Source organism: Chlorocebus sabaeus, chromosome 14, assembly GCF_047675955.1.
Source record: "Chlorocebus sabaeus isolate Y175 chromosome 14, mChlSab1.0.hap1, whole genome shotgun sequence".
In the NCBI taxonomy this organism is placed as follows: Eukaryota; Metazoa; Chordata; class Mammalia; order Primates; family Cercopithecidae; genus Chlorocebus; species Chlorocebus sabaeus.
In genome coordinates, this window is record NC_132917.1 from 60,586,641 (window position 1) to 60,611,208 (window position 24,568).

At 39.9% G+C, this 24,568-nt stretch overlaps 1 protein-coding gene across 4 annotated transcripts in view; it reads left to right on the plus strand.

Annotated features, from left to right (window-relative positions):
- The window catches only part of PAPOLG (poly(A) polymerase gamma), a 42,674-nt gene extending 24,772 nt beyond the window's left edge, over positions 1 to 17,902 (plus strand). The window contains exons 10-22 of one of the 4 annotated variants that reach the window (XM_007970529.3): positions 303 to 375; positions 1,479 to 1,599; positions 2,291 to 2,375; positions 2,757 to 2,810; positions 6,549 to 6,668; positions 7,111 to 7,220; positions 10,986 to 11,107; positions 11,371 to 11,531; positions 12,866 to 12,954; positions 13,203 to 13,423; positions 13,942 to 14,007; positions 14,501 to 14,557; positions 16,511 to 17,902. In XM_007970529.3, coding sequence (XP_007968720.1) covers positions 303 to 375; positions 1,479 to 1,599; positions 2,291 to 2,375; positions 2,757 to 2,810; positions 6,549 to 6,668; positions 7,111 to 7,220; positions 10,986 to 11,107; positions 11,371 to 11,531; positions 12,866 to 12,954; positions 13,203 to 13,423; positions 13,942 to 14,007; positions 14,501 to 14,557; positions 16,511 to 16,609 — 1,378 coding nt within the window. In that variant the 3' untranslated portion in view covers positions 16,610 to 17,902. Of the gene's footprint in view, positions 1 to 302; positions 376 to 1,478; positions 1,600 to 2,290; positions 2,376 to 2,756; positions 2,811 to 3,602; positions 5,302 to 6,548; positions 6,669 to 6,761; positions 7,086 to 7,110; positions 7,221 to 10,985; positions 11,108 to 11,370; positions 11,532 to 12,865; positions 12,955 to 13,202; positions 13,424 to 13,941; positions 14,008 to 14,500; positions 14,558 to 16,510 lie in introns of those variants that run through there. The other 3 variants (XR_012095295.1, XM_038006981.2, XM_038006982.2) reach the window with 3 other exon arrangements.
- Positions 17,903 to 24,568: the final 6,666 nt, after the last annotated feature.

Sequence of the window (24,568 nt, forward strand, 5' to 3'; positions counted from 1 at the left end):
AGCTGGGACTATAGGCATGCGCCGGTAGGCATGGCTAATTTTTGGATTTTTAGTAGAGACAGGGTTTCTCCATGATGCCCAGGGTGGTCTCGAACTCCTGAGCTCAAGTGATCTGCCTGCCTCAGCTTCCCACAGTGCTGGGATTACAGGTGTGAGCCACCACGCTTGGCCTTTTTTTCCCCCTTAATACCAAATGCCCAGAACATTCGCTCTAGAAGGTTAGAACAATCTAGTAATTATAAGGTTTCATGTGGTACCTGAAGTGAGATCATGTGTGAGTTAATTTGCCTTATTCATGTCAGGGAATGGCCAAATCCTGTGCTGCTGAAGCAACCAGAAGAAAGCAATTTGAATTTGCCTGTCTGGGATCCTCGGGTATGTGATTTATTATGGAGTTTCTGTAAATCTTTTAAGGAAAAGGACATTTCTCTAAATTACAGTCTAGTTAAAGATAGTTCCTCTTGTCTCTGTTCTTATCTTCTGTATGACTATTGTCCTCTTGCTCCTTCTGCTGTGGTTTTTGTTTTGTTTTTTGTTTTTTGTGCAGATGATTTGGATCACTGATGCTGATCCAAATGTTATGTCATTAAAAATCACCCATGTAAGATGAGTGGGTGTCTCAAGGGCAGTGTCATAATCCATTGTGGAAAAACTGTCTCAAAAATAATTGGTTACTTGGCTGGGCGCAATGGTTCACGCCTGTAATCCCAGCATTTTGGGAGGCCCAGGTGGGTGGGTCACCTGAGATCAGGAGTTCGAGACCAGCCTGGCCAACGTGGTGAAACCCCCTCTCTACTGAAAATACAAAATATTAGCCGGGCATGGTGGTGCACACCTGTAGTCCCAGCTACTCTGGAGGCTGAGGCACGAGAATCGCCTGAACCCCAGAGGCAGAGGTTGCAGTGAGCCAAGATTGTGCCACTGCACTCCAGCCTGGGTTAGTTGAGACTTCGTTTCAGAAAAAAAAGTAATTGGTTACTAATAATAAAGTACTAAAGTATAATAAAAGATTTACTTTGAGATACAATTTAAAGCAGATTCATTGTTCCAAGATAGCATAATTCTCACATATCTTGCATTTTAATTTAGAGTGAGTGCTCATTCCTCTAGGTAACCAAGGGGAAGTCATCCATTGAGTGGGTGGTGAAGAAGGATTGAGAACCATGAAACCAGATAATGCTTTTGTAGTTATAATACTGTATTTCCTTGATTATAAGAGATCATTGTTTATAAGATGCACATCAATTTAACAGCTTTTCTGAGGAAAAATATACTTCTGCAGTATTTCCTTTGACTTTTGACTATCAGACATATCCAACTTCAAAAATAAATGTAGTTGGGGAGGGAAAATGTACTTCTTAAACTTGAGGAAATGTAGTATTAAATTTATATTTCATATTCTTCAGACTTTTGGGGAAATGAAGTGAGGACAACTGAAATAGGAGAATAGATCAGTTATTCTGCTTCTAATTTCACAGGTAAATCCATCAGATAGGTATCATCTCATGCCCATAATCACCCCTGCCTACCCACAACAGAATTCTACGTATAATGTGTCCACATCAACTCGAACAGTAATGGTAGAAGAATTTAAACAAGGTAAACACGTGGCCCTGTTGCCCTTTACATATTCCCACAAGTTTTTGGTTGACAGTTTTTATTCTCTGTTGCAGCTATGGATTGACAGTTAAGAGTTACACCTATTCTTTCTAAATTAGAAACTCTTTCAAGTATGGTTATTTTGTGTTTTAGTAATGAGTTTTCAAAAGTATATGATAATATTAAGGCCAAAAGTGGAGCCAGCCCAATCTAGTTGAACCTAATTTTTTGTGTTCTAAGAAACAACATAATATATGTTTATATTTTGTTACTCAAGAATTGGGTGGGCTGGGCGTGGTGGCTCATGCCTATAATCCCAGCACTTTGGGAGGCTGAGGCGAGCAGATCACCCGAGGTCAGGAGTTTTAAGACCAGCCTAGCCAACATGGTGAAACCCTGTCTCTACTAAAATTACGAAAATTAGCCGACGTGGTGGTGGGCACCTGTAATTCCAGCTACTCAGGAGGCTGAGGCAGGAGAATCGCTTGAACCTGGGAGGTAGAGGTTGCAGTGAGCCAAGATAGAGCCACCACACTCCAGCCTGGGTGACAGAGTGAGACTCTGTCTCAAAAAAAGAAAAAAAATAATAATAATTTGGTGTGGTGGAGTTTGAGATTTTGCAGTAGTAGAGTGATTTAAGAGCTGGTCCCTTTTCAAAATCCTTCTTTTTTTTTTTTTTTTTTTAATTTAGGTCTTGCAGTCACAGATGAAATTCTCCAAGGCAAATCAGATTGGTCCAAACTACTTGAGCCACCAAATTTCTTTCAAAAGTATAGGTATGTGAAATTTTGTATTTTGTATGTATGATTTTTTTTTTTTAAGAAGAATGTTAAACATAGTTAATATATGGTAGGTGACAGCTCTTTTATTTCTTAAGCAAGACAGAATAGATGAACAAAAATCCTGAGAGATAAGAGTGTTTCTTTATTCTAGTAGTATCTAATCCAGTATTAGTGACTTTTTAAAGTGAATTGTTTTTTACTTGTGGGACATAGAATTAATTTTGTGAAAATCAGAGCACATTTAATTTTCATAAACTGTGTGCCTTTATTAGCTCATTTGTTCAGTGAGAGGGAGGGAGAAAAGGGGATGATTAAAAAGCAGGCCGTAACAATTTTTCTGGCTTTTTTTTCTGATTGTTGCTGAAAATTCTTCAGACATTATATAGTATTGACTGCCAGCGCATCAACAGAAGAAAACCATCTAGAGTGGTAAGACTTCTATTTCAAGTTTTCTACCTACTGTGTGGTGATAGTAACTTATTTATATGGTGCTTTCCCATTTATAAAGTACTTTCTTGCTTGATTTTCAAAATTATTATATCTTTTTTTTTTCTGAGACAGAGTCTCGGTTGTCCAGGCTGGAGTGCAGTGTCATGATCTCAGTTTCGCCATGTTAGTCAGGCTGGTCTCGAGCTCCTGACCTCAGGTGATCTGCCCACCTCAGCCTCCCAAAGTGCTGGGATTATAGGCCTGAGCCACCTCTCCGGGCCTTTTTTTTCCTTTTTTTCTTTTTTTTTTTTTTGAGAAGGAGTCTCCCTCTGTCACCCAGACTGGAGTGTAGTGGCATAATCTCGGCTCACTGCAACCTCCGCCTCCTGGGTTCAAGTGATTCTCCTGCCTTAGCCTCCTGAGTAGCTGGGACTGCAGGTGCGCACTACCATGCCCTGTGCCTAATTTTGTATTTTTAGTGGAGACGGGGTTTCACCATGTTGGCCAGGCTGGTCTCGAACTCCTGACCTCAAGTGATCTGTAAAATTATTATATCTTACTGGTGATTGTTGTGCATAACCATGGAGCTTCAGTGTTTAAAATATGCCATCAAATTAATGTTTCAGAATCAGGAGGGACATGAGCAAAAGATACATGTATAGATTTTGCTTCTTGTTGCTTCTCGGAGTCAGATTTAAGCAAGATTTTGAGCTAGTTTGGATGATTCTGATAGCACCGTCTAAGTTTTTCTTTTCTCTTTCTTTTCTTTTCTTTTTTTTTTTTTTGAGACAGAGTCTCGCTGTGTCACTCAAGCTGGAATGCAGTGGCGTGATCTTGGCTCACTGCAGCCTCTACCTCCTGGGTTCAAGCAGTTCTCTGCCTCAGCCTCCAGAGTAGCTGGGATTACAAGCACCTACCACCACGCCCGGCTATTTTTAGTAGAGATGGGGTTTCACCATCTTGGCCAGGCTGGTCTTGAACTCCTGACCTCATGATCCACCCACCTCAGCCTCTTAAAGTGCTGGGATTACAGGCGTGAGCTACCACACCTGGCCTAAGTTTTTCATTTTTGCCATCATGTTTACCTCCAACAAAACTCAATAGAAAAGACATTTTGTATATCCTTTTAATTTAGGAGATAATGGCTTAAATCGTTCAGATTAAGCTTCTGTCAATAGGTAGGAGATATTTGTGGCCAAGAAGTAGTGTGTGCTTTCTAGTGCATCTAAATTTGTCCCTTCTGCCTCCCGTATATTCACATCCTTGGCTCTATCAGATGGAAGCTATTAGACCACCAGAGATGGTTGTACTTTCCTTGGGTCTGACTTCTGGAAAAGCAAAACAGCAATACTGTTTTATTTTTGCTTCAAGAGTTTAATCCTTATTTCATTGATAATTAAAGGGACTCTGAAAATAGTCCTGACACTGAAACAGTATTTTGTTTGTATAGATCAGGAGTCAGAAAATAGGGTCTAGGCCAAATTCAGTCTGCCACCTATGTTTATAAAGTTTTATTGGAACACAGCCATGTTTCTTCATTTACGTATTATCTATGGTTGCTTCTGTGCTTGACAGCAAAGTTGAATAGGTGTAACAAAGACTGTATGGCCCAGAAACCCTAAAATTTACTATTTAGCCCTCTACAGAAAATGTTTGCCAACCTGTCGTTTAGATGACACTGGAATAACATAGATTTTTGTAGATTCACTGTTAAAGCACACACAATTATAATGTATAAGCTTTTGCTGATGTTTTTAAAAAACTTAAAATGTTCTTGTAATTATTCTGATTCATAAGTCATTAATAAGTAAGCTGCCATTGATCACATTTCTTAAGTGAGATAGAAATGAAATTGCAGAAATCTGATGAAACTTACTGTATTTTGATAGTATCTGATACAAATTTAGTGAATTCTTTTTTTTTTTTTTTTTTCTTTGAGATGGAGTCTTGCTCTGTCGCCCAGACTGGAGTGCAGTGGCGCGATCTCAGCTCGCTGCAAGCTCCGCCTCCCGGGTTCATGCTATTCTCCTACCTCAGCCTCCCGAGTCGCTGAGACTACAGGTGGCCGCCACCTTGCCCGGCTAATTTTTTGTATTTCTGGTAGAGACGGGGTTTCACCGTGTTAGCCAGGATGGTCTCGATCTCCTGACCTCGTGATCCACCCGCCTCAGCCTCCCAAAGTTCTGGGATTACAGGCGTTGGCCACCGCACCCAGCCCATGAATTCTTTTTTAAATGCAAAATCTAGCTGATTGTTTCACATATTATGTGCCAATATTAGTTTCATTGTTTAAACTTAGCCTGAGGATTTATTTTTTTTTTTTTTTAGAGATGAGTCTCAGTGTCACCTAGTCTGGAGTATAGTGGTGTGATCATACTGCAGCCTCAAACTCCTGGGTTCAAGCAATGCCTCCTGCCTCAGCTCCCCAAGTAGCTGGGGCCTGCAGGCCCATGCCACCATGCCTGGCTGATTTTTTTTTTTTTTTTTTTCTTAATCTTATATGGATGGAGTCTCACTTTGTTGCCCCAGGTGATCTCAAACTTCTAGCTTCATATGATCCTCCTGCCTCAGCTTCCCAAAGTGCTGGGATTAACAAGCATGGGCCTAGCCTAGCCTTAGGTTTGAGACATAAGATTTGAAGGTAGAAAAAGATTCAGGACTAGATTAACCAGTAGTTTTTGTTCATGCCCTAAGCCATGACTGTTTTATAGTCTTAACTAAAGCAAGGTATTTTAGATTCAGGAATGCATTAAATAGATTAGTTCTTCTATTAAAAAAAAGAACACGCAGAATTATACTAACTTGTCATTTACTACAATGACATTTTAAATGGGGTTCCTAATATATTAGGCTGAAATTTTTAAATGAACTTGTAAAGATTCATAGCTAATATGCTGTTTGGTTTACTTGAGTATAGCTTTCATATTTAAAGTTGACATAAATTGTGTTTACAATGGCATTTAAAATGGGGTTCCTAATATATTGAGCTGAAATTTTTATTTTATTTATTTATTTATTTATTTAGAGATAGAACCTCACTCTGTCACCCAGGCTGGAGTGCAGTGGGGTGATCTTAGCTCACTGCAACCTCCACCTCCCAGCTTCAAGCAATTCTCTTGCCTCAGCCTCCGGAGTAGCTGGGAATGTAGGTGTGCGCCACCATACTCAGCTAATTTTTTTTTTTTTTTTTTGTATTTTTAGTAAAGACAAGGTTTTACCATGTTGGCCAGGCTGGTCTCGAACTCCTGACCTCAGGTGATCCACCTACCTCAGCCTTCCAAAGTGCTGGGATTACAAGCATGAGCCACTGCACCTGGCCTGATTTTTTTTTTTTTTTTTGAAATGGAGTCTTGCTCTGTTGCCCCAGCTGGAGTGCAGTGGCGTGATCTCAGCTCACTGCAACCTCCACCTCCCAGGTTCAAGTGATTCTCCTGCCTCAGCCTCCCAAGTGGCTGGGATTACAGGCACCCACCACCACGGCCCAGCTAATTTTTTTGTATTTTTAGTGGAGATGGGTTTTTGCCATGTTGGCCAAAACTGGTCTTAAACCCCTGACCTCAGGTGATCTGCCCACTCTTGCCTCCCAAAGTGCTGGGATTACAGATGTGAGCCACAGCACCCAGCCTGAAATTTTTTGATGAACATGTAAAGCTTCATAGTTAATATACTGTTTGGTTTACTTGAGTGTAACTTTCAAATTTAAAGTGGATGTAAGATAAATTGTGTTGTTTATTTTAGGGTTGGATTAGTAGAATCTAAAATCCGTGTACTTGTTGGAAACTTAGAACGGAATGAATTTATTACTCTTGCCCATGTGAATCCCCAGTCATTCCCGGGGAATAAGGAACATCATAAAGAGTAAGTTAATTGTTTTTTAATGCTATATTTCTTAAATAATGTTATTTGGCATATGCATCATTTCAGAGTAATTATGAGATTTTTGTTTAACAGGCATTGATGGGAGTATGACACATTATATATTTGAGTTTGAGTATCTAGGCATTAAAAATAAGTACGCAACTACTTTGGTAGCCCACAAACCCCAGCAAAACACCATCACAATATTTGGAGCATCTTTAAGAATATATTTAGTAAGTCATTTTCATAGCCACTTAATCCTTCTTAGAACAATAGGGGATAACTTACCAGTTCTGGATGTCACTTTTAAGAATCTGGCCAGACCACTGAAATCTGTATTTGTGAGATAGAGACATAGAGACCAAGTTTTAATTATGAAATAGCATCTGTAAAATTGTAAAATAATAATAATTAATGGAAATTCTTAAATTTTACTTTATAGCAACAATTACGTATCAATGTGGTTCCTTGGGATAATTTTTCGGAGAGTAGAAAATGCAGAAAGTGTCAACATAGACTTGACATATGATATACAGTCATTTACTGATACAGGTAAGACTTCATCATCATAGAGCTGTGATTCTCAAACTTGGCTGTTACTCAGTGTCATCTGCCTACGATCTGGCTGGCTATACTTATTAAAGTTCCACAATTGGTTAAGCGAACATGGCATATCCATACTGCTGTTAAAACAGGAAAGGAGCCGGGTGCGGTGGCTTACGCCTGTAATCCCAGCACTTTGGGAGGCGGAGGTGGGCAGATTACCTGAGGTCAGGAGTTCGAGACCAGCCTGGCTAATATGGTGAAACCCTGTCTCTACTAAAAATACAAAGTTAGTGGGGTGTGGTGGTGGATGCCAGCTGCTTGGGAGGCTGAGGCAGGAAAATTGCGTGAACCTGGGAGGAGGAGGTTGCAGTGAGCTGAGATCTCCCCACTGTACTCCAGCCTGGCCCACAGAGTGAGACTGTCTCAAAAAAAAAAAAAAAAAGCATTATGAAGCAATTTCCAAGGTATATTAAGTGGGGGGTAAAATTACAGAACACTGTGTACACTGTGCTATTTATATAAAAAGAAAAGATAAATACACATTTGCTTACAAATGCATAGAATATCTCTGGAAGGATACTTAGTTTAAAAAAAATGGCAAGACTGGTTGCTTCTAGGTCAGGGTGCAGGATAAGGAGACATCACTGAATACTCTTCAACGCTTTGAGTTTTGTAGCATGTGAATGTTATTTGTTTTATTTTATTTTATGAAATAAAATAAAAATCAACCCATAAAAATCAAGTCTTTATTTTTTGAGACAGAGTCTCACTCTGTCACCCAGGCCGGACTGCAGTGGTGCGATCTCAGCTTACTGCAACCTCCGCCTCTGGGGTTCAAGTGATTCTCATGCCCCAGCCTCCCAAGTAGCTGGACTTAATGGGCACGTGCTACCAGGCCTGGCTAGTTTTGTATTTTTAGTAGAGACAGAGTTTCACCATGTTGGCCAGGCTGGTCTCGAACACCTGACCTCAACTGATCCACCTGCCTCAGCCTCCCAAAAGTGCTGGGATTATAGGCGTGAGCCACCTCGCCTGGCTGAATGTTATCTGTTTTAAAACACAAAGAAAGGAAAGCTCTTTGTATGAACAACCAGGGTTTGTGATCACAATAATAAAGATGACTTGATTTTTGCCAGGCGCGGTGGCTCACAAGTGCCTGTAATCTTAATACTTTGGGAGACTGGGATTGGTGAATCTCTTGAACTCAAGAGTTCGAGACCAATCTGGGCAACATGGTGAAACCCCATCTCTACAAAAGATACAAAAAAAAGTTTGTCAGGTATTGTGCCTATGGTCCCAGCTATCTGGGAGGCTGAGGTGGGAGAATTGCTTGAACCCAGAAGGTCAAGGCTGCAGTGAGCTGAGATTGCGCCATTGCTCTCCAGCCTGGGTGACAAAGTGAGACCGTGTCTCAAAAAATAAAAACTTGATTTTTATGGGTTTTTTTGTTTGTTTGTTTTAAATAGAGGCTGGATTTCGCCATGTTGCCCAGGCTGGTCTCGAACTCCTAGGCTCAAGCAATTTACCCATCTTGGCCTCTTCAAGTGCTGGGATTACAGATGTCAGCCACTGCACTTGGCCAGACTTTTATGTTTTTGATATGATATAAATATCAGTAGGTACAGAATTGCTGAATATATTTCAGGATCAGTGAAAAGTATGTCTTTCACATCCAGCCCTCTCGTCACAACTCTGGAATATCTTAATGTATCTGTTATAAATTCGAGGTTATTTATCTTGAAGAATCTGGAATACATTCATACAATTTAAAGTATTGGTTTGGCTCATCTGGGTTTTCTGAATTCTTTTTAAAGAGCCCTCATATTTATCATGAAAATGCAGATTCCTGGCTGGGCGCAGGGGCTGACACCTGTAATCCCAGCACTTTGGGAGGCCAAGGCAGGCGGATCACCTGAGGTCAGGAGTTTGAGACCAGCCTGGCCAACATGGTGAAACCCCATCTGTACTAAATATACAAAAATAAGCCAGGTGGGTGGTGGGCGCCTGTAATCCCAGCTATTCCAGAGGCTGGGGCAGAAGAATCACTTGAACCTGGGAAGCAGAGGTTGCAGTCAGCTGAGATCTCACCATTGCACTCCAGCCTGGGCAACAAGAGCGAGACTCCGTCTCAGAAAAAAGAAAATGCAGATTCCTGTGTTTCACCTTAGAACCACTAAATCATACTCTGGGGAGGGAGCCAGAGAATCTACAACTTGAACAAGTGCTCTTGGTAACTGTTTTATAAGCAATCTGGAATAAAAACATTCGCCATAAATTTTTCCATTCTAATTTGAACTTAAATTTTTTAAAAAGAAGATTGGGACATAGTTTATTATAAATTTATAAGATATTATTTTTCAGATGAAGAAACTTGAGGCCCCAAGAGATTAAATAATTTACCACATCTCACAGTATTTGCTGTGTAAAACAAGCCTCCCATCCCTGTCTTCAGTGTCTCATTGAGTATATTTACAATTAAAACATACTAAGAAATTTGTGTGGTAGTTAATAAAACCTGTTTTCTCTTTGGGTATATTTACAATTAAAACATTTTAAGAAATTTGTGTGTTAATAAACCCATTTTCTTATAAAGTGTGAAAAGCACTAGAATGGGAATCTAGGGCTGTGTGGATTCTGATCCTGGCAAGGCTTTCAGGGCTGTTTAGCCTCCTTTTCTCAACTGTACAATAAGGATGTATTTGTAAGATGGTTCCTGAAGTCTGTCATTCTATGGTTGGTGTGGTAGCTGCAGTAGTAAATTCTCATGGAGGAGGAGGACAGCTTGAATTGCATCTTGGATATTTGGCCTAAGAATTAGCTTAGAAGGCCAGGTGCGGTGGCTCACACCTGTAATCCCAGCACTTTGGGAGGCCAAAGCGGGTGGATCACTTGAGGTCAGGAGTTTGAGACCAGCCTGGCCAACATAGTGAAACCCTGTCTCTACAAAAAATCCAAAAAGTAGCTGGGTGTGGTGGCATGCACCTCTAGTCCTAGCTACTGGGGAGGCTGAGGCAGGAGAATAACTTGAACCCAGGAGGCAGAGGATGCAGTGAGTTAAGATTGTGCCACTACACTCAAGCCTGGGTGACAGAGTGAGACTCTGTGTCAAAAAATAAAAAAAGAATTAGCTTAGACTTGGGCAAGTAATTATAAGGAGAGATTGCCTTTTGGGAAAATATCAGAAAATAAAATCTGGAAAATACCTTTTTTAAAATATACTTATTCTGTTAATAAGGTTTGATTATGAGAAAGTCTTAGAAGGTAGACATGAAAAAACTAATGGATTCACGGCTAGGTGCAGTGGCTTACGCCTGTAATCCCAGCACTTTTGGAGGCCGAGGTGGGCGGATCACCTGAAGTCGGGAGTTCTAGACCAGCCTGACCAACATGGAGAAACCCTATCTCTATGAAAAATCCAAAAAGTTAGCTGGGCGTGGTGGCGTATGCCTGTAATCCCAGCTACTCGGGAGGCTGAGGCAGGAGAATCGCTTGAACCCAGGAGGCAGAGGTTGTGGTGAGCCGAGATTGCACCATTGCACTCCAGCCCAGGCAACAAGAGCAAAACTCCATCTCAAAAAAAGAAAAACTAGTGGATTAATGAATAGGATTGTGATGTGATGGAAATGTATTAAAAATACTTGTTTTGTGAGAGGGTTGTGGGTGGGTGGCTGGTGGTGATAGCAGGGTAAAGGTATATGCATTTCAGAAAAATTAGGCAGAACTCTTGGTTCAGAAAGAAGTTTCCCATTTAACATATTAACATTATTACAGTATACAGACAGGCAAACAATATAAATATGCTAAAGGAGGGAATGAAAATTGAAGCAACTCATGTAAAGAAAAAACAACTTCACCACTACCTTCCTGCAGAAATTCTTCAAAAGAAGAAAAAGGTGAGTTTGAGTAGTTTGAGTTTGTAATCTTAACCCTCTAGTATGACTTTACTCAGACAAATGATCTAGGACCAAATTTGCATTCTTAACAGCTCCCAAACCTATTGAGAAAAATAAGGAAGATATAGGCAGTTCAATCGAGGACTAAAATCTCATTTTCATTAATCACAAGAGATAATTTGCTTAAGTGACCGTCAGAATTGAAACCAGTCTTTATATTCTCATTTGCATTTTGAAATCCTAAAATCATTCCCTTCTTTCAGCAAAGTCTCACTGATGTCAGTCGAATCTCGGGCGGACTTCAGTCCAAAAGATCATCTCTGGATAGCAGTTGTCTGGATAGCTCCAGAGACACTGATAATGGAACACCTTTTAATTCTCCAGCATCCAAGTCTGATAGCCCGTCTGTAGGAGAAACAGAAAGGTCTGTCTTTATTTCAAATGTGTCCTTTTGGTTTTGTGTTCAGTTTATTTGAGGGTAATCTAAACTTTTCTATACCCCTGCTACTGCCTTTTTAAATTGTTAGAATATTTTATTTTACAGGCTGCTGGTCAATTTCTTGTTTAAAAATAACTCGCGGTAATCCTGTGGGAGATGGTATAGGCTTATGAGTATGTGGGACTAGATAGCTACACAGAAACGTACACATTTTTTGCTTAAATTTTTTTCTTCTTACTGGCTCCTCTGCCTTTTTCCCCCCTTTTATTTCAATGAAATGTTAAAGTACAGGCCTGAGCCAACAGTTGTGACCAGGCATGCTGGCTCAGGCCTGTAATCCTAGCACTTTGAGAGGTTAAGGCAGGCGGATTGCTGGAGCCCAGGAGTTCCAAGATCAGCCAGGACACCATGGCGAAACCCTGTCTATACAAAAAAATACAAAAATTAATGGCCAGGCACAGTGGCTCACGCCTGTAATCCCAACACTTTGGGAGGCTGAGGCGGGCAGATCACTTAAGGTCAGGAGTTTGAGACCAGCCTGGCCAACATGGCAGAACCACATCTCTACTAAAAATACAAAAATTAGCAGGGTGTGGTGGCATGTGCCTGTAATCCTAGCTACTTGGGAGGCTGAGGCAGGAGAATCGCTTGAACCCAAGAGGTGGAGGTTGCAGTGAGCCGAGATCGTGCCATTGCACTCCAGCCTAGGCAACAAGAGCGAGACTCCGTCTCAAACAAAACAAAAACAAACAATTAGCTCGACGTGGTAGTACACACCTGTAGTCCCAGCTACTTGGGAGGCCAAGGTGGGAGAATTGCTTGAGCCTGGAAGGTTGAGGCTACATTGAGCCATGTGTTCATGCCACTGCACTCCAGCCTAGGCGACAGAACAATACCATGTCTAAAAAAAAAAAAAGACGGCAGTGGCAAATGTTGCAAAAAAGAGTGTTTTAAATAACTAATGGGGCCAGGCATGGTGGGTCACATCTATAATTTCAGCACTTTGGGAGGTTGAGGCAGGAGGATTGCTTGAGCCTCAGGAGTTCAAGACCAGCCTGGGCAACATAGTGAGATCCTGTCTCCACAAAAATGAAAATTTAAAAAATTAGCCAGACATGATGGCACTCACCTATATTGCTAGCTACCTGGGAGGCTGAGGTGGCAGAGTTACTTGAGTCCAGGAAGTTGAGGCTGCAGTGAGCTGTGATTGTGCCACTGCACTCCAACTTGGGCAGTAGAGTGAGAGGCCTTTCCTCAAAAAAGGAGAAAAAAAGTAATATTTAAATCATTTATTGATGATAATTTAACACTTTCATTAGGAATAGTGCTGAGCCTGCTGCTGTAATTGTGGAGAAGCCACTGAGTGTACCACCAGCCCAAGGACTTTCCATTCCGGTCATTGGTGCAAGTAGGTATCTAAACTTGTATATATTAATAATTCTGTTTACAAAAAATTAGCCAGGCATGGTGGCACACGCCTGTAGTCCTAGCTACTTGGGAGGCTAAGGTGGGAGGATCACCTGAGCCTAGTAAGTCGAGGCTGCAGTGAGCTGTGATCAAGCCACTGCAGTGCAGCCTGGGTGATGGGAATGAGAGATCCTGTCTCAAGAAGAAAAAAAAAATTACATAAATGTTTAATTATTTTTTCGTTTTCAGAAGTTGACTCTACAGTAAAAGCTGTATCACCCCCTGCTGTGTGTACCATTCCTACCGTAGTAGGACGAAATGTCATTCCTAGAATCACAACACCTCACAACCCTGCCCAGGGACAACCGCATCTGAATGGAATGTCAAATATAACTAAGACTGTTACACCCAAGAGAGCCCATTCCCCATCCATAGATGGGACTCCTAAGAGGTTGAAAGACATAGAAAAGGTAAAGTTACAACTTTCGTGGTGATTCAGTAGTTGATATTTTTTATAGTTAATACTGAAGAAACAATTTTCCATAGCTGTTGGTGTTCTGTTAGGAGTTGGCTGAAAAGAATATTTACCCAAATATTAAAGGAACAATATTAATTGCTCATCCTAAATTGAAATTACTAATGTGTCTGAAAATTTGAATGATTGGTCTGAGTTTCTCCTTGACTTACAGAAGTCATTACTGATAACAAAGTCTCATTTCTTGTGTGTTGATATGCCCTGCTTCCAGTAGGTGGTAGTAAAACTATATTTGTTAGAATCTGAATTGATTTAACCAAAAAGATGACCCAAACTGTAGAAATTAACGGTGGCAGTTGAATTCAATCTAATTTAAATTATCTTCTCTTACCAACCCATATTTATAGTAATTTTTATAATAGCGTAACTGATAATTAGTCTTCCAGTTTATATAGATTTGTATGGTTTTTTGTAGGTACATAATAGCAATTTATTTCAATGTTTATATTTTAGTTTATTCGACTTGAATCAACATTTAAGGACCCCCGTGCTGCTGAAGAAAGAAAAAGAAAATCAGTGGTAAATATATTAATAGTGTGCTTCAGAATATTTACTGTAAAGTGCCATGTATCGCCGGGCATGGTGGCTCACGCCTATAATCCCAGCACTTTGGGAGGCCGAGGCGGGTGGATCACGAGGTCAGGAGATCGAGACCATCCTGGCGAACATGGTGAAACCCCGTCTCTACTAAAAATACAAAAAATTAGCCGGGCGTGGTGGCGGGCGCCTGTAGTCCCAGCTACTCGGGAGGCTGAGGCAGGAGAATGGCATGAATCCGGGAGGCGTAGCTTGCAGTGAGCTGAAATCCGGCCCCTGCACTCCAGCCTGGGCGACAGAGCGAGACTCCGTCTCAAAAAAAAAAAAAGTGCCATGTATCAGGAAAAGTGCCATGTTAGAAAGTAGGTCAGATTAGATCTACTGTCAGATTTTAGTTAGGTTTTATTTTAATTAGAAATAAGTGTTTGCATATAGGAAAGTTAGTTTTCACTTGTGTTGATTCTTCTGTTTTTAGGATGCCATTGGAGGAGAATCTATGCCTATTCCAACTATTGATACATCACGCAAAAAGGTAACAAAATAGTCTTGTTCATAGGTACAGTACCTAGGTAAAAACTCATAGGTAATCTACAAGTACAAAAGGCTTATCAAGAGCCTAGCACTGGGAAAAAGTAAGATTTTGTCCCTGTCCTCAAGGACTAGCAGTATAGTTGGGGTTGGATATAGCAAAGTATATAGTTGTGAATGTAGGTACCTCAGAAGTCTAAAAAAGAGTCAGTAGTTTAAGACAACTTTATTATCTATTTAGATTATGTTCACCCTTTGTTTTTTATCTTTAAAGAAGCAGTTGGATGCTCAGCACATTAATTTCTTACCAAGCACCTGGAGGTATATCTCTGTTGTGTACTATTGCTTACTGTCAAAAGATAGGTTTGATAATTAGGAACCGTATGTGTTAATATTTTAGAGGAACCAAATGTAGTGGTATATATAGTAAGTACCTTTAAAACATGAGCTAAACGCCCCTGAATTGTAATTTAAATGTTTATTATTTGAAGAATTACTTTTATAGCTAACAATATGTAGTATTAAGTGTGGTATGCTAAAAAGCAAGTACTCAAAAACCAGCCTTGTGTAACTAGAGAAAGCCCTTCTCTGAGAGTTTATAGTGAACAGAATGGCTTATTTTCACCCCCCTCTTACCACCCCCACCCCCGCCATTAAATGGTAAAGTGCTTCTCATCATCAACTGTTACCCTGCCTGGTTCTCCAGGATATATTAACTATTCTAAAGCAAAATAGTATACTCACAGGCTATTATTTGTAGAATTTGAGCCTTTAACATAAGATTAAATTACAAAAAACATGAATATATAATTATGTGTGATGGTGGAAGAACAAATTTTGAGATGAATATTAAAGTACAAAAGAGTGAAATGACATATCTGGACTTTTCAATATATCAAGTCTAAAGGGAAAGTGGGTACACCAAACAATTGCAACAAAATTTTAATAATGTCTGAGACTTGGTTTTGGCATTTAAGTCCTTATTGCCCTGTTCTCTACTTCTTTGTATATCTGAAATTGTTCATAATTGTTTTAATGCATATGGATATGATACAGATACTGGCTTAGCCAAGGTAAAACAGGAGAATTAAGCAGTCATCTCTTGACAAGAAACTATCCTCATTAAACAAGTCTAGATTTTGCCTTCCTTTTTTGTTTTTTTTTTTGACATAGAGTCTCACTGTTGTCGCCCAGGTTGGAGTGCGGTGGCGCGATCTTTTTGTATTTGTAGTGGCTAATTTTTGTATTTGTAGTGGAGTGCTTTCGAACTCCTGACCTCAAGTGAGTCTCCCGCCTCGGCCTCCCACAGTGCTGGGATTACAGGCGTGAAACCACCATGGTCCTAGATTTTGCCTTCTTTATGTAATAATCTTTAGTGTCCTCAGAGTCCCTCAAACTGATGTCCCTGAATTTCATAACCGTCAAAGTTATCTAGCCTAAGTACAAAGTTTGGTTTTCCTGAGAACTTAAGTATCTCAGAGATTGAGTCTATTCTTCTCCATGAATGTATTACAGAAACAAATTGAGGAACATAACTCTCAGATATTAAATTTTTCTCCACTACACACACTCATTTTTCACTTGACACCCCAAGAGCTTCCTGTTTAGTCACCATGCACTTCCTTTTTTTTTTTTCTTTGCTTGACCTTAAGGACTGTATTCTTTATGGATTTCTTGATCCAGGCATGGCAGTTCCTCTTTTCCTGTACATATTCACACTCCTGCCACTTCTGCCCTTTCTCTTATCCCTCTGCTTTTCACCTCTGACTGTAAAAAGAAGTAGTAGTTCTGAAAGCAAGAGTTCCCTATGAACACTGGAAGGAAATATTCATTGCACACTTGCGTGTTTAGGAGCTAGAGGGATTGGGAGAAAAAGTTTGTGACTGACTTTCTAGCTGGGCCTTTATAATATATATGATGTGCTTTTCCTTTTTTGTTTCCTCTTTCTTTCTAACAGAGACTACCCAGTAAAGAACTACCAGATTCATCATCTCCAGTTCCAGCAAATAACATCCGTGTCATCAAAAATTCCATTCGACTGACCCTTAATCGGTAAAAGCATTGCCTCCTCACTTAAGTGAACAAGCAGTCATTTAGTGGCATAGATGCAGCCACTTGTTTTCAAATAGAAGTGGCTGTCATACGTGAAATAAGGTGAACGTTACAGCCTTCAGCCTAATAACCTTGAAGTGGTTTTTGAACTATCACACTTTGACCTGCAGATGCTGTAGCATTCTCTCACTGATTGCTACATACACTTCTCTGAGGATCACCTGCTGTCAAATTGCCATCTACAGTATTACAGCTTTGCATTTGGGGGTTTTACTGCCTTAACTTTCAATGCTTGTTATGGGAACCAGTTCTTAGCCACTTGGACACTGATAACAAGTCCTGAACTCCTTTTTTTTGTTTGTTTTTTTTTGTTTTTTTTTTTTTTGTCTTATGTTGTGATCATTGTATAGAGCTAAAAAAATTGAAAACAAACAAATTATTGTATTTTCCAAATGTTAATACATTTACTTTAGCATTGAAGCCACTTTGTGAAACCTGAGATAAATGAATGTGAGGTATCTTTTCTGCTTTCCTCATTTGTGTAGATGTACTGTCTGTTCTGTTGATTTAAATTATTTTTTTCCAGATTGGCACATGAAATATTTAAACTTTTTTGTGTGCCTTTCTATCCAAATGTTGCATAGTTACCAGGGAAGATTAGTCCAGTGATTACAGAAGAGTTGGGCACCATAAATTCTTTATATATTGCCTCCCATGGAGGCCTTTGAAATGCATCTTTATTAAAAATCAAAATGTAACCAGGATACTGAAAGTCAGTATATGAATGGTAAAATTGTTACATATGCCATTCTCGTTAGTTGACTGGTATTTTTTACTGAGGAGCAACTCATTCCAGCATCAACAATAAGATACCTTTAAGTATGGCAAACTTGTATTTTTGAGGTGTAAAATTAACTTGGCATGATAATTCCTGACCATTATGCCACAACTTCAAATAGTTTCTTCACGGACTAGGCATGCAGAAATAAGCAGTGGATTTTATTGAAACCTAAAGGCATTTTGAATGACATTGTTACCAACCATTAATTGGCTCAGGACCTTTGTAATTTTTATTTAACTATATGAGTTGTCTTTTTTTACGCTGCTTTTTTCAATGCATTTCTTAATATTTTTTAAGTTTCATGAATGCATGCTCAGTTTATTAAAATCCATAACCATGTAATTCTTGTAATATGTTGATTCAGTGTTTTGTAAATGAAGTCGTATGTATTTTCAGAGTATTTTTGTATGTACTGTAAGATACCATCTTTTCAAAGAGAAACGTTTAAAACCTTTATTGTCTCTCCTTAGTCTAATTTTTTAAATATGGATTATGCTTGAATTATTATATTTAAAATGAAAATGTGTAAGATTACACAGCCAGGAATGCTAGTACTACCACCACCTTCAGATTTCACTCAGCATTTAGTAGGTCCAGTAGGAAGAACCCAAAATGGTACATTGAGTAGTGTGGGGAAGATACTTCGTGTGTTATAGGACTCACGGGATGCCATCTAGCAAGTGGAGAAATAGCAGTCCATTTTCTCTTGCAAGCCCTTTACCATTGAGTTGAAATTCTTGAATTGCCAGAGAGCCGTATCCTCCAGGTCCCACTCCTGTTCCTTGCCCCTTAGGTCTCTGAAATGTAAATTCTAATGTTTACCTTGTACCATGGAAAACATGAAAAGAGTCTTAGAAGTAAAGAACAACAAGGAAAAAATGTTTGTTCTATTATTCCCTTTTTATATAGCAGCAAAAGATAAGAATAAAATCACATAACCAAGTTGTAGCTTCCTTGGCAAAGCTGTTGTCTTAGCTGACTCTTTCCCTTTATTCAGATGTGTTAGGATTTGTTCTACAAATACTTTATTTGAGCAAAAATGAATGATTATGAAAGAACTGAATAATTATCACCTGACTTCAACCTTTGAAAACTTTAGTAAGGAATTTGATTAAATTTTATATACTTGATGTGTATGCATTTCTGCTTAATATCTCTTGCTTTTAAATCAGCCTTCAGAGTATCTTTAGAAATTCCTTCTATATCCATGTGTACCCTATTATATAAATAGATTCTTTGGAGTGACTAGTAGAGTTTTTCTTTAATAAGGAAGCAGCAAGTCTAATCTTGTACTATAGGATTGGCATTTATTTTAGATTAAGGAGCCCCTTCAACATGTAAATGAGTCAACATTAGAGTCCTCAAAGATAGCATTCTTCAACCTGTTTGGTAACTGAGGAGTTGATAAAATGCTTCTGAGATGTTGGGGTTTGTCAGAAATAAAATGTTTTCTACACTGACCAGTAGGTAGAACTTTGAGTACATTTCGTTAACTTGGTGGGAAGCTTCCATTGTACTGGTTCCAAGTGAAAAAGGAGAAAGTATGATCTGGGATTTTGTGTTTGATCAGAGGCACTAAGTACATGTGTTTGTTTTGTTGTGTTTTGTTTGAGATGGAGTTTCACTCTTGTTGCCCAGGCTGGAGTACAGTGGCACGATCTCGGCTCACTGCAACCTCTGCCTCCCAGGTTCAAGCGATTCTCTTGCCTCAGCCTCCTGAGTAGCTGGGATCACAGGCGCCCACCACCGCGCCCAGCTAATTTTTGTATTTTTAGTAGAGACAGGGTTTCACCATGTTGGCCAGGCTGGTCTCGGAACTCCTAACCTCAGGTGATCCACCCACCTCGGCGTCCCAAAGTGCTGGGATTACAGGCGTGAGCCACCGCACCTGGCTGTGTTTGTTTTCAAGTGTGAAAAAATACCTAGAAGTATATTTTATAAAGCCAAATAATCTGTTCTTCAGTATATAGACAGACACATGTTCATTTTCACAAGGGCATTACATTTTAATTTGCTCATTTTTCAGTAGCTCTGGAGAACATGTATGAAAGGAAAACAGTTATCTTCTAGCTTAAACCTTAGGGACTTAACCAATTTAAGATAGAGGTACATGGCTTAAAACTTTGTAAAACTGGGACAGGAGAATGATTTTTTTTTTTTTTTTTTTTGGAGACAGTCTCACTCGCTGTCACCCAGGGTGGAGCACAGTGGCATGATCTCACCTCACTGCAACCTCTGCCTCCCGGGTTCAAGTGATTCTCTTGCCTCAGCCTCCCAGATAGCTGGAATTACAGTCCTGTGCCATCATGCCCGGCTAATTTTTGTATTTTCAGTAGAAATGGGATTTCACCATGTTGTCCAGGGTAGTGTTGAACTCCTGACCTCAAGTGATCTGGCTGCCTCGGCCTCCCAAAGTGCTGGGATTACAGGCATAAGCTACCACGCTTAGCCAGGAGAATGAATTTTTAAAGTCTGTATTAGTGTTTAAAATGAGTGCTTTGTTTTAAAGCAGCAATTTAGTAGCATTATTAAAATGCTTACTTCACTATAGTAGCCATTAGGTAAAGATGGGCAATATCAAAATGGCTAAACTTATTTTCCACTATATTCCACACCTTTGAAATAGGAATTCCTAACTTGAGAATCATGAACCCTTAGGGAATCCTTTGTAATTGTGTATAAGAAGTTCTAATTTACATGGATTTTTCTGGGGGGAAGTGTATAGTTTAGATCAGCTTCTCGAAGTGGTTCATTACCCCAAAAAAGTATGGGAGTTAGGGTTAGGAACCACCAGGATTGAATAATCCTGGAATATTACATAATTTCCTCCTTTTGATTTTGCTGTGATATATTTCTGAAAATGTGCTGTGGCTCCTAACTAGTAAAATGGGCTGGTGAGGGACTCTGGAATTCTGAATTTCTAAGTTTATAACTTAAGATGAAACTGTAAAGTCCTCGGTATTTAGAAAAATGCTTAATCTTAAATTTACAGATGACCTCATGATAACTTAGATTCGTTAACAGGGTCAAACTTTAGTTCAACAAATTTCAACCCAATATTATCAGAGTACAATAGCTCGGAATGATCATTAGAAATGGTAGACAATAGAATAAATCATTAAAGATCCCAAAATGTTGAGTTCTGTAGCATGAAACCTCTTTTGCTCCTCTGTGTTTGTAGTTCAGGCCAGAACAAACTAAACAGACCAATAAATATAAGAGCATTAGTTTTGGGGGGGGTGGAAACTTGTATAAATAAAATTGTACGTGTTGTCAAATAACTACCTATTAAATCATCCAAAGCTTAGAATTTAAATTGGTCAAAGTAGCAAATAGTGCAGATGATGGAAGAAAACCAGTCTCAATAATGGTGTTTTTGTTTTTGTTTTTGTTTTCCAATTGTACAAGGTCACATCATCCCCCAAATTCTCTATTTTTTCTTTTCTTTTTTCTTTTCTTTTTTTTTTTTTTTTTTTTGTTTGTGGAGACGGAGTCTCGCTCTGTCACCCAGGCTGGAAGGCTGGAATGCAGTGGTGCAATCTTGGCTCATTGCAACCTCCACCTCCCAGGTGCAAGCGATTCTCCTACCTCAGCCTCCCAAGTAGCTGGGTCTACAGGCACCCACCACCACGCTTGGCTAATTTTTGTATTTTTGTAGAAACGGGGTTTCAACACGTTGGCCAGGCTGGTCTCAAACTCCTGACCTCAAGTGATGCACCTGCCCTCGGCCTCCCAAAGTACTGGGATTACAGGTGTAAGCCACTGTTCCTCGCCCCTATTTTTTCTGAAATAATTTTTCGGATATACTTTAATATTTGAAATTAGTTGAACATAAGATGATCATCAAGCTTGCTATAATTTTTAAGCTATTGCTACATTTGAACGAAGACCCACGTATCTTAGAAAGTACTTAGGATATCTTTGAGATTAATGGTGCTACATCACTCCACAGTACTATGTAAAATGAATGCAGCTGCTGTTCCTTTCTAGCTAGCTGTTTGTATAGTTCATATTAATTTACGCTGCCTTTTATTTGGATTGTCTGATTTCTTAGTTGTACACATGAACCTCATTATTTGCCTGGAATAAGTAATCAAATAAACTTGCTTTGATAAATAGGTGATGATTGAGTGATGTTATTTGGGACTAACTCAAAAGTACCAGAAGTCTTTACTTTTCAGTGACAACCAATTTTGTCATTTACCACTCAGACTCTTTTTGGTAGATAATGGTATCTACTACACACTTAGTATGAATGCAAAGCTCAGACCTAATTTGCATCACACACAATTGCATCACACAATTTATTAAACGTTTATCAGCAAGCAGTGGCACAACAGTTTATACAATCTGCTCTGTAAGCTTAATGGAGTGTCCCAGCTTTCTCTCCCTTTTGGTGATCTGACCACCCTTTCATGAAAGGGCCACTTAAGGTGTCTGTGTCAAGCGCTAGGGACAAAATTCTGTCACCCTTCTGATCAAGATCAGGCAATCAGGCCTCTGTACTAATAATGGCTGGACACAGGATCAAGTTCTGGGTACTGTCCATACAAGTACAGGTTACAGGGCTGGTTACATTCTTAAACCGCTTGTAAGAATGGACAGTGACTGGTGCTGAATTCACAAATAAGAGCTTGTGTCTGCATCGTTAATATTACTAGCAAGCTGTTCATGTCACCAATGGAAACACATTTGACATTTATTAAGCTAATTGGCAAAGTCTGTGTTGATTGAGCTATGGATAACAAGGGCTTCTAACAGTCACTTGTGAAGTGTGGGCTTCTTGATTGGATTGCTAGCTGGCCACCTCTGGAGTGTAAATTTCTGATTGGGGCAACTCACTGCTTCTAGGACATAACATACTAATGCAATTACCATGCTGTGATAAAATGTGTTCTAAAGTCAATTAACATCATGACAGGTTCTTTGTGGATCCAAATGTGTTACAGTACTAAGGGCAAAAATAAAATGTATTGGGGCGGGGTGCAATGGCTCACACCTGTAATCCCAGTACGCTGGGAGGCTGAGGCAAGTGGATCATTTGAGGTCAGGAGTTCAAGACCAGCCTGGCCAACATGGTGAAACCCCCGTCTCTACTAAAAATACAAAAATTAGCCGGGTGGCAGTGGCATGCACCTGTAATCCCAGCTACTCAGGAGGCTGAGGCAGAATCGCTTGAGCCTGTGAGGCAGAGTTGCCGTGAGTCAAGATCGTGCCACTGCACTCCAGCCTGGGCAACAGAGTGAGACCCTATCTCAAAAATAAAAAATAATAAAATATATTGGGCCAGGCATGGTGGCTCACTCCTGTAATCCCAGCACTTTGGGAGGCTGAGGCGGTGGATGGCCTGAGGTCAGGAGTTCAAAATCAGCCTGGCCAACATGGTGAAATTCCGTCTCTACTAAAAATACAAACAATTAGCCGGGTAGTAGTGGTGTGCACCTGTAATCCCAGCTACTTGACAGTCTGAGACAGGAGAATCACTTGAACCCGGGAGGCAGAGGCTGCAAGATCTCACAACTGCACTCCAGTCTGGGGGAGACAGAGCGAGACTCCATCTCAAAAAATAAAATGTATTGCTTTTTAATCCCCTATCCTAAAAACCATCTTTCTAACCATATGATCCAGCCAAACTGTTTTTAATGGATAAGTGTTTAAAAAGACATACTTCAGGGCCTTCCTTGCCAATCAGGGCCTTCCTTGCCAATCTTTGATTATTGACATTTTTGACTTACTGCTGCATAGAGACTTCCACTATACCCTGGCCAGACTCTACCTTTTCAGTATGTTACTTGTATGTTTTAACGTTTAAATTCTTCCGACTTGTGTAATGCTCAGTTTACCTGTTTGTTTCCCCTGACATGATTGTAGGTTTGAGAATAGTGACCTCCAGCCAAGCACAGTGGCTCATGCCCGTAACCCCAACACTTTGGGAGGCCAAGGAGGGAGGATCACTTGAAGCCAGGAGCTGAAGACCAGCCTGGCCAACACAGTGTCTCTACGAATAAAATTAGCCCGGTGTGGTGGTGTCCCAGCTACTTAAGAGGCTGAGGTGGACAAACTACTGGAGCCCAGCAGGAGAAAAAGAAGAAAGAGAGAGAGAAAGAGACCTTTATCTAAAAATCTTTATGTAGTGAATACCCAGAAAATATTTAAGAGGAAAACATATGAGTCCTTGTTTGGTTTGAGGGGTGGGGTTGTTTTGTTTTTAAATTTAAATAGGATTATCTTAAAGAGTTGCCCAATGAAGGAACTAAGATGCAAGAAGGCAAACAAAACTTCCTGAGGCCATTAAGACACGTTTTCTGTGCCCGGCACAGTGGCTCACACCTGTAATCCCAGCACTGTGGGAGGCCGAGGCAGGCCTTGAGGTCAGAGTTCAAGACCAGCCTGGCCAACATGGTGAAGCAAAACCTCGTCTCTACTAAAAATACAAAAACTAGCCCAGCATGGTGGGGCATGCCTGTAATCCCAGCTACTCCAGAGGCTGAGGCAAGAGAATTGCTTGAACCCAGGAGGCAGAGGTTGCAGTGAACCAAGATCGTGCCACTACACTCCAGCCTGGGCAACAGAGCAAGACTCTGTCTCAAAAAAAAAAAAAAAACAGAGATATGTTTTCCAAATTTAGACTGTAACCCTTAATAAGAAATACATTTTACATTGCAAGCCAGGACATGTATCCATACATACATGAATATGTGTGTAAATAAATGTATATACACACATAAAACCACAAAACAGTTTTTTCCTTACTGTGTGTGATGAAGGTTATTTTATTTCATTTTTTTAAGTGCTGTGAGTTCGCTAAGGTGATTTTACAACCTGTCTTGAGTCATGACCTACAGTTTGAAATACACTGCATTAGAAGTTCCCAAAAGTTCGTCTCAAACTTAGTCATCTTTCTTTTTTCTGTCTGTTCTACAATTCAGACTGTTAAACACTTCTGTAAAGCTTGGTATTATGAAGGAAGTGGGAAAAGTAGATAAAGAATAGATAATCCTTTGTCCCAAGGGAAAATTGTTTTTGTTTTTGTTTTTGTTTTTTTGAGATGGAGTGTTACTCTGTTGCCCAGGCTGGAGTGCCGTGGCACGATCTCAGCTCACTGCAACCTTTGCCTCCTGG